Below are 9,775 nucleotides of genomic sequence, written 5' to 3'. Positions count from 1 at the left end.
CTACATTGAACACCTTCAAGAGTAAATTGGATGCTTATCTTGCTGGGATCCTATGACCCCAGCTGACTTCCTGCCCTTTGGGTAGGGGGCTGGACTCGATGATCTCCCAAGGTCCCTCCCTTCCAGCCCTAATGTCTATGAAATCTATGAAAGAAACTAGATGTATATAAGTCAGCAGGACTGGACGAATTTCATCCAAGAGTGCTCAGGGAGCTGGCTGAAGTAATTGCAGAACCTCTGGCAAATCTCCTCCAAAACTTGTGGCACTCCAGGGAGGTCCCTGAGGACTGGAAGAGGGCCAATACTGTGCCCATCTTCAAGAAGGGGAGGAGGAAGGACCTGGGTAACTATAGGCCAATTAGCCTAACTTCTATCCCAGGGAAAATCCTGGAAAAATTCATTAAGAAGTCTACGTGACAGCCAGCATGGCTTCATCGCAGGCAGGTTCAACCTCATCTCCTTTCATGATCAGGTGACTCATCTGGATAAGAGAGAGGAGGTTGACATTATATACCTCAACTTCCAAAAAGCTTTTTATCTGGTATCCCATGATATTCTTGCAATAAAATTGGAAGACTGTGGGCTTAACTGCAAGACAGCCAGGTGGGTAGGAAGCTGGCTGCAGGGTAGGACCCAGAGAGTTCTAATGAACGGATCTTTGTCATCTTGGTGGGAAGTGGTCAGTGGTGTCCCACAGGGGGTGGTGCTTGGTCCAATGCTATTCAACATCTTCATCAATGATCTGGATGTGAGGGTGAAGAGCTCACTGGCCAAGTTGTCACGCTTGAAGATACACTGCAGATACAGGCAGACCTAGACAGGCTTGCAAGTTGGGCGGACCAGAACCAGATGAAGTTCAATGTCAAGAAAAGTAAATTGCTCCACCTGGGGATGTACAATCCCCTGCACACCTATAGGCTTGGAAATGCCAACCTGACCAGCACTACGAATGAAAGGCACCCGGGGGTAATAACAGACCACAGTATGAACATGACCTAGCAGCACAATACTGTAGCCAGCGGGGCTAACAATACCCTAGCATGCAACTGATGCATCTCCAGCAAAACCAAAGAAATGATTCTCCCACTCTGCTCAGCATTGGTGAGACCGCAGCTGGACTACTGCATCCAGTTCTGGGTGCTGCACTTTAACAAGGATGTGGTAAAGCTTGAGAGAGTCTAGAGAAGGGCCACCTGTATGATCAGAAACTTGCACAGCAAGCCATGCGAGGAAAAGCTGAGGGATCTGGGACTCCTCAGACTGAAAAAAAGGCTGAGAGGGGATTTGGTAGCAGCTTACCGCTGCATCAGAGGCATACATCAAGGGCTTGCTGAACAATTGTTCACCTGGGAACCCTTGGGGAAAACTAGGAGTTTCAGGCTCAACAAGCTCAACATTAAGAAAACCTACTTCATAACTAGGGTGTCCAGACTGTAGAATAAGCTCCCTCCAGAGGTGGTGCAATTGCCTACCCTGGAAATCTTCAAGAGGAGACTGGACAGTCACCTTGCTAGGGTCACCTGACCCCAGTTGTCTTTCCTGCTTGGTGCAGGGGGCTGGACCCGATGATCTTCTGAGGTCCCTACCAGCCTTACGATCTATGAATCTATGAAAGGAAGCGGCAGAACACTTTTTTCTGTTGCCGCAGAGAACAAGACACGTAGCAGCAGTATAGATTAAGATTGGATACCAAGAAAAACTTCTTCACTTAGAACAGTGAGACAGTAGAACAGACTGCCTAAGGAAGCCATGGAATCTCTTTTGTTTAAGGTTTTCAAAAAAAACTTGAATAAGTACTGGTCAGGCATGTACTAGGATTAGCAATGCCTCGAATGGCTGGACACTCACTAGACTCCCTCTCCCCACCCCATATGCACTGCTTGGAGATCATAATAGCTCTGCAGCCTAGAACATGTGGAATTTGGAGATGGCCATGCTTACAGATTCATAGATTGTAAGGCTGGAAGGGACCTCGGAAGATCATTGGGTCCAGGCCCCTGCACCAAGCAGGAAACACACCTGGGGTCAGGTGAGCAGCTGGAGAATGAAGTAGAGCTCCACACATGGCTTGGTATGAAAGAACATTAAGGAGCTGGAAATCAGTTCATGGATGGGATAGAATGACAGAAAGGGGGGTTCTGACTTTCCAGTTAGGAGGTATAGAATTGTGTTTGAAGTCTCCACATTCCAGAGCACAGTGGAGGGTATTCTGGTTTTCCCACATGTTTGTACTTTGCTGGCTGTCATGTGGGGCTGGGAAAGAACCTTCCCCCAGTCCTGGTGCTACAGGTATCAAGATATTTTTTTCACCTTCCTTAGAAGCACTGGGTGTTGGCTGCAGCCAAGCAAGGAATACTGACTGTGGTGTGCCCATGCTCCTACTGGAACTAAAACACTCAGAGGTTCTTTGTTAGAGGGTCTTGCTTCTCTGCTCAGGGTCAGATCAATCACCACATTTAGGGTCAGGAAGGAATTTTACCCCATGGTCAGCTCAGCATGGACTGTGGGTGTTTCTGCCTTCCTCTGCAGCAAGGGGCACAGCTGTCTTCCTGGAAATTCTCAAGTGTGTTTTAGCAGGGCCCTTGTCCCCCTGCTTTACCTGTGGCAGGTTAAGATGCTCTTGGTGTTTTGGGGCACTGTGCCTGGTAGTTGTGTAAGGGAGCTGTTGTGCAGTTTTAAGAAGAGTTTAGACCACAGGTGTCAAAAATATGACTTGCAAGGGCTCCTTGAGGGGATAGGAAATTGGGGGCAGGGCCGACCACTGAATTACAGGCGTCTGAAGCTGCAGTGGGGTGTGTTTTGGTGACAGCAGAGTGACTGATAGCTGAATTAATACCTATGGCTCCCTGGGCCTACAGAGTGGCTCAGGTTAACACTGCTACTACTCAGTCTGTCACCAGATTTGGCCTCGCCATGTTCTGGACCAGGCCTGCAAGGAGCCTCATGGTCCAGATCCAGCCAGGGAGGGGGAAGCAAGTTTTACCACTGGGTTAGACACTTTTATAAGATGGTTTAGATGGGGACAATCCTGCCTTGAGCACGAGGTCTGACTAGATTGGGGTGGCCAACCTGCAGCATATATGCCATAAGTGGCATGGGCAGCTTCTGTGGGGCATATGGCAGACCAGAAAAGGAGCAAGTAGTACAATGGCAAATAGGGCAAGAAGCAGAAAGCAGAGCAGCAAATTGGGCTGGGGAAGGGGATTGGGCTCAAGGAGGTTGTGGGGTTAATTAATGGCCCACCACAATCAAAAAGGTTGGCTCCCACTGGACTAATGGACCTCCTGAGGCTCCTTCCATCGCTACTTTTCTATGATTCTACAAATCCTGAGCAGTTTCTCAGTAGTACATCAGGCCCAGCTTTCCAGAGAGAAGAAAATGAGAAATACCAGCCCACCAGGCTCTAGTCTCACCTCCGTGAAAATATGCTTCATTTGTGCCTGCTTGTTCCGAAAGCGCTTTATCTTCTGAGAGATCCTGGGGTCCTTCTCCAGCTCTTCCAAAGTTGCCCACTTACAGTGTAGATAGGAGCTGCAGGACAAGCAGCAAAACATGAAAAGTCTCATGGGTAGGGGTCCCACTCATTATATAGCCTCTTAGGGACCCTGAAAATTCCAAGCTTGTGGCTTACAATGTACATCATAACATAGAACTACAAAAAAACTTCCTTGCTACAGCTGAGACCCAGATCTCAAGTCAGGAGTCAGGCCTGAAGCTGCAATGACCTCCCTGCTTCCAAACACTTGCTTGGAAAAAAGGAGTCCCCAAGTAAGGAGAAACCCAGGAGGGATTCTAATCACCCTGTCAGAGCAGGAAAGCTTGCATTGGCTGGGTTTACAGTGAGCTGACAGCCTTCCTGGCCCCAGGGATGGTTGTAAGAGCAAGACAGGATGGAGCAGACATATCTTCTCTCCATTAGCATACACCTGGTTCCTAACCAGGGTGCCAAGTAGTGCCATGCAATGTTAGCATTGTTAAGTTTACAAACATGATTCACAAGATAAACCCACAGGTTTCAAACATAAATCCACAGTTGTGATCTTTTTGAGTTCTCTGCAATAGAAAAACTGCTCTATTACTTTTCTGTAGGCAAAAAATGTGAAAACTAAGAGTTGGCATTTTCTAAGGGGTGCCTCAAGTCTATCCAAGGGTGCCTCAAGTCTAAAAAAGGTTGAGAAACACTGGCATACACATTAGCACAGGTAAACAGGAACAGAAACGATGCACTTACAAATTCCTGTACTTGACATAGAACTCCTCCATCTCATATGCCAAATCTCCCATGTGAGCCTGAAATCAAATAGTGAGCATGTTAGCACCAGTGAAGGCAAGTGGCAAGGCTGGCTTTCTCTCAGGGAGCCTGGAATTTAATTTGCAACCTCTGGCCTGGGTGCAGGGTACAGCCCTGTCTAGGGCAGGGTGGAAGCAGAAGGACAGTTAAGGGCCTAGAAAAGCACTGCTCCCCTTCTCCAAATATTCAGTATCTCTCAAAAGCCAGGAAGGTCCCCAGGCTGCCAAGAAGGGACTTTCCTATGCATGGTCCAAGGACAAGAAATAGCCCCATGAAAAAAGCACATCAGTACCAGATAAACAACCATACAGCTCAGGTTCAGACAGGTTTCATTTAAAGCCCTCTACCTCCAATGATGATCTACCCTACAGCTGTCTCAGGGATCCCACCTAACCCTCACCCAGCTCCCCAGAGAGGGCTGGAGGTCTGTTATGTCCCTGCTCCTCCTGGGACTGAATACTGATCTTAAATAAGGTTTCTTCCTACTTTTCTTAGCTAGGTGCATCAGTTTTCAGCCCTCCAGATATACTGCATGGTACCATGGCCCATCATTAGCCTGTCAGAACTATTCTCTCATCATGCCCATTCCTAAAGAGAGATAGTGATATGATGGGATGATCCAGAGGAGAGAAGCTAACTTTTTTGGCTAAACATTGTTGGAGTTCTAGCCCCATAAAAGCACCAGAAGCCCCTCTGAATGACAGCAGGCAGTATTAGGAGCACATTCCTATGAAGACGACCTCTTTCTCCCTCCAGACCCAGGAAGGGAAAGAAGTCACTCACCTCTTTCTGTACCATTCTGGAGGCAAGGATCTTCTCAATTATATTGGCATCATCCTCAGGAGGCTCCTAGTAGCACCAAAGGGAGGGCAGAGGTTGGTGTGTTGGCCTGACATTCTGACATGGTGTCCCCACCCTGTCACTCCACAGCACAGAGCTTGCTACTCACTCCCTTTCTTTCCCAACTTGCTGGTCAGCTCAGGATGAACATGTTAGTCTTGCAGAAGGCAGGGGCAGCCAAAGAGTGGAAAGAGATCCTCTATATGGTCCAGTATGCAGTACTGTACTGGCCACACTCACTTTCTTCTAAGCTTCCCAGGCCCATGAGAGCGAGTGTCACAAACTGCTGTGCTGCACAGAAGATCTTTTATCCAGGCAGGGATGGGTTCAAAGGCCCTGAATTGGACAGCATTTTCCCCAGCAGTAGCTATAAATATGCAAGGATCTTGGAAGACCCCAAAGCATGCAAGAGAACATGAGTCCTGAACAAGCAGCACTGACTTCAGCTGCCCTCTCCTTCCAGGGACATCTGCCCCCTCCAATTCCTAAGCTGTGACCAAGCCCAATTACTGCAGGCACTGAACACAGATACATAGCACAGTCATATCCAGGGATCTGGGTTTTCCATTTTCCATGGAAAAATGGAGAAAACTGAATTTTCCCCGTTACCAAAGGAAAATGCAGATTTCTCATTTTAACAGAGAAACCCGTGAATTTTGCAGTTTTGCAAAGAGCTTTCTGCCACCTGGCAGAGTTCCAGCCTGCAAAAGGCCTGGGAGGGAGCAGGAGGGCAGTCAAGCAGGGGGCACCATGTATGCACATAGCTGCCAGCCAGCCTGGAGAGCAGCTCCCTATGTAAGTGCTGAGGGCAGCATTGAGGTCCCCATAAGGAGGGAGAGAGGGAGTTGGGGCTACTGCCCAGCCCGGTGGTGTGCAGGGCTTGGGATGGAGCCACAGGCAGCTCATCCAGGGGGCAGGGGGTAAAGCTGGATTCCTGCTGCTGTGTGCACTCCGGGGGGGGGGGACAGGGGAGACCTGTGCCCCCCAGATCTGTGTGCAGGGTGGGGACAGGCTGTCCACTGCGGTCTCATGCTCCATTTGAGGCCTCTGCTGTTCACTGGGTGTGACTTGGTGCTGCAGGGCACAGCGGGGCCACACGGGAAAGCTGCTTGTCGCTGCAATCTCCACGCTGCCCTGGCGACACATTCCTCTGCCCACGCAGCTACAGTGAAAGGCACAAGCCCGTGCTGCTGCCCCGGTTGCTGCCACATGGGCAGGGGACATGTCACTAGGGCAGCACAGAGCTTGACGGAGCTTGCAGCAGCAAGCAATTTCCCAGCATGGCCCCACTATGCCTTGCAGTACTGGGTCACACCTGCTGGGCTGCAGATGCCCCAGGGGAGAGCCACAGGGCAGGGAGTCTAAGCCCACAGCGGGCAGCCCGCCCCTGCCCCCTGGGAGTGTACACAGAGGGGAGGAGCCAGCCCCACCCCACCCGAGCCCACAGCAGGCAGTGGGAGGTGGAAGTGGGGCTTGACTCTGCTGCAGCAGCTGCTACTGCCTGCTGGGGGACCAGGGTCCCTGACCCCATAGCCCTGGCAACTGGGGGGTCCCCTCCGGCACAGCTGGGACAGGAGGCTGTGCGGGGAGGTGAGGGGCACAAGCAGGGCTGCAGGTGGGAGGGACATGAGCAGGCCCGTGGGGCTGTGGAGGGGAGTTAGGGGCCTTTCGTTTTAATCACAGATTTTGGGGGTTTTATCAGATAATTTGCAATGTTTTTATTAGGGAAAATGAGGATCTCTGGTGTTATCTCTGTCTACATAAGCCCTCTGCCTCATGTCTTTCACAGCTCATGCCCACTGTTTTCCTCTGTCACTACAACATATCTGGAGACAGGCTGTTCAAGGGAGCACATTGCTCTTTCCAGCCTGGATTATCCACACTCCTCCTAGCACTGCTTAGCAAAGATCCTGGGAGCAGAACAGACAAGAGCTCATGACTTCAGGAGCAGCCCCACACACCAGGGCTCATTGTACAATTCTCTCTGTGCCATTAAGAATACTCCATTTACTTCCCTTGGTGCCATGGGGGAGTAGTACAGCCATACTCACTACCAAAGCACAGGCTGTGGGGGAATTTTGTCAGTAAGAGGCTTGCAGATGAGTTTTTTTCCTATCCTGAAAATGATAAAGTGAAAGGAGTTTGCCAACCCTCACAGTGATTTGAACATAAGAGGCTTTTGACAGAGACAGGGCCTCGAGGGCAAATGAGGATACTCTATGGAGGCCTGGGCTCAGAGGACCCCAGCTAGCTCCCAAAGTACAAACTAACTTCAGAAGCCTAGGGGTTGCCAAGCCCTTCATTCATGTAGGGCAGTGGCTCCCAAACCATGGTACGTGTTACCACCAGTGGTATGCAGATGACATGTGAGTGGTACGCGGAAGGCCAGGGGGAGGGGCCGCACAAACAGAGCCCAGCCACAGCCTGCTGCACATGGCCAGGAATGCAGCACTGCGTGTGGTGCAGCACCCAGCAGGTAAGTGTGCTGTGAAGAAAGGGGCAGGGGCAGATCAAGGCCCTCATAGCAAGGGAAGGAGTGGGGCAGGGGCAAATGAGGCCCCAGGGCAGGTGGTGGGAAGGTCGGAGCCTAGGCAGCTCGCCTGAGCGGGCGAGGGGGAATCCTGCCACCGTGCATAACCCAGAGAAGACACAGGGGGCATGTGCCCCCCCCGGATCTGTGTGCGGGACACAAATCCAGGGGGGCATGCTCAAGTCACAGTCCTCAGCCCTGCTGCTGTTCCTCACTCCTAACCCACAATACCCCACATCCTGCCAGGGTGTGTGGGGACCCTCACCCTCCCCGTGCTCCAAACCCCCCCTGCCACACACACACCCACAGCCCCCCACCAGACATCTGAATATTATGCTCTGTCAAGCAAGCTGACCCTTCCCACTAAAGACATCCCTAACAGTATCTCTGGATGGGTAGGTTTACACTGTCTTTTTTCCAATTTACAATTGTTTTATACGGCTACAATGTTTTATGATTATTAAAGGTTTTGATGTTGTCTTAATGCATAGTCTGTAATCTATGTGTATGAAAAATTTGCTGCTGGTACTTAAGGCTGCATTGTTTTAAACTGGTGGTATGTGATCTGTCAGAGTTTGTGAACCGCTGATATAGGGCTTAAAATGCCCTTTTAGGATGTTATAGTCACAATGCTCTCTGAGGAGATCATAGCCAGGCTCTCTTTGCTCAGAGGGCATGCCTATGTGGCCTCCTTCCCAACCTTGGGTCCACAACTCGAGGGTGACCCTATATGCATGCACTGGGGCCACACTGAGGCTATTTTGTGGAAGCCTGTAACAGGGAACCCTAACCATGTGATAAAAGAGGGGAGCAGGATTTCTGTACCCCACGGGGGCCAACGGCTACAACAGTTAGCTGCAACAAGAAAACAGACATGGACGTTGGGTTCTGTTATGGACCCTGGGAGAGTGCAGGGTCAGGAACAGTCTAGGCTCATTAGGCTAAAGAAAGGCAGCTAAATTATGCTGCAGCATGCAGGACAGGCTAATTTAGCCACAACCCCAGGACAGAGCTGGAAAGTCAATAGACAGAAAGTGTTGGAGCCCTGGGGCCCATAAAACCAGGGCCTGGGAGCTGGCAGGGCAGTCTGGCCCTGTATGCTGTAGGAAGAGGAGTTGCTGAGAGAGAGGCCTACAGCAGACAGACCAGTAAGCATCCAAGCTGCTCCATGGAGCTGCCAGGAGAGAGTCAAGGGGACCTTGCAGCCTGGAGTGAGGCAGACACTCAGAGATGGGAAGGCTTTAGTTGTGAAGCAATCATTTGTATTTAGGTTGTGAATAAGCTTGAGACGGGAGGACTGGATGTGGCCACAGGGCGGTACGGAGGCCATAGGGGTACCTGAAGGGCATGCCAGGTTTTGAGCCCTGCCAGAAATAGGGATGTGACACAGAAGCTGGCCGAGGCCAAAAGCAGGATGGCCAAGGTGGCCAGAGGCTGAGAGTGCTAGGATCTGAGCTGAGAGGGGGCGGCTAAAGGCTGACAAGAGGCTAAGACTGAAAGGCCAGGCCAGAGTTAGCTATATTCTACAGCCAGAATAGACTGTGGGCTAAGGCTAAGAAGGCTGAAGCCTATACACAAAGGTAAACAGTGATAGAGTGATATCCGTGAGGCATGGACATGGCTACAGGGGTGGAAGGAGGCCACAAATAGCCCATAAGGCAACTGATGCCCTGAGGCACTAATAGGGCCAGATGGGCCATAACAGGAGTGCCCCAGGGGCAAGGCAGAACTACACGGGGCTTGCTCTCAGGCCCTGGGACAGCCTCCCAAACTTTTATGAGTAACATCAAGGTGTGGCATGTGAGGTAAAAAGGAAGGGTACCCCAGGAACTGGAGCAGGGGACATGGCTGAGTGGCCAGCAGGGGTGGCCCTGACCCCCTAGGCCCTGACCCTATCACAGAGCCCAAGAGTGGCACTTTGGGGGGCTTCAGATCTCCTCCAAGCCACTTGGAGCCACCCCAAGTCATCTCCTCTACCTACCTGGTGGTCTCTAGTATCCAAGCAGGAATGAAGAGGTGGGCGTTATTTTCTTAGCACCAGCCCAGGGTCAGTAGGGGAGACATATAGACCTGTCCAGAGAAGCCTATGCCATATGGAAGGGACTGACACCAAG

At 51.0% G+C, this 9,775-nt stretch overlaps 1 protein-coding gene across 3 annotated transcripts in view; it reads right to left on the bottom strand.

Annotated features, from left to right (window-relative positions):
* CHD6 (chromodomain helicase DNA binding protein 6) overlaps positions 1-9,775 on the bottom strand; it is a 183,262-nt gene that overhangs the window by 126,535 nt on the left and 46,952 nt on the right. For all 3 annotated transcript variants that reach the window (XM_019550743.1, XM_019550740.1, XM_019550741.1), the window contains exons 5-7: positions 5,075-5,140; positions 4,232-4,290; positions 3,414-3,531 (exon numbers count right to left, since the gene is read on the bottom strand). In XM_019550743.1, the coding sequence (XP_019406288.1) occupies positions 3,414-3,531; positions 4,232-4,290; positions 5,075-5,140 (243 nt within the window). The remainder of the gene's footprint in view (positions 1-3,413; positions 3,532-4,231; positions 4,291-5,074; positions 5,141-9,775) is intronic.

The sequence above is a fragment of the Crocodylus porosus genome, unplaced genomic scaffold (genome assembly GCF_001723895.1).
Source record: "Crocodylus porosus isolate Cpor-Errol unplaced genomic scaffold, CroPor_comp1, whole genome shotgun sequence".
Classification (NCBI taxonomy): domain Eukaryota; kingdom Metazoa; phylum Chordata; order Crocodylia; family Crocodylidae; genus Crocodylus; species Crocodylus porosus.
The sequence above is the reverse complement of the archived record's forward strand: the minus strand, read 5'-3'. Positions and strand labels throughout refer to the sequence as shown.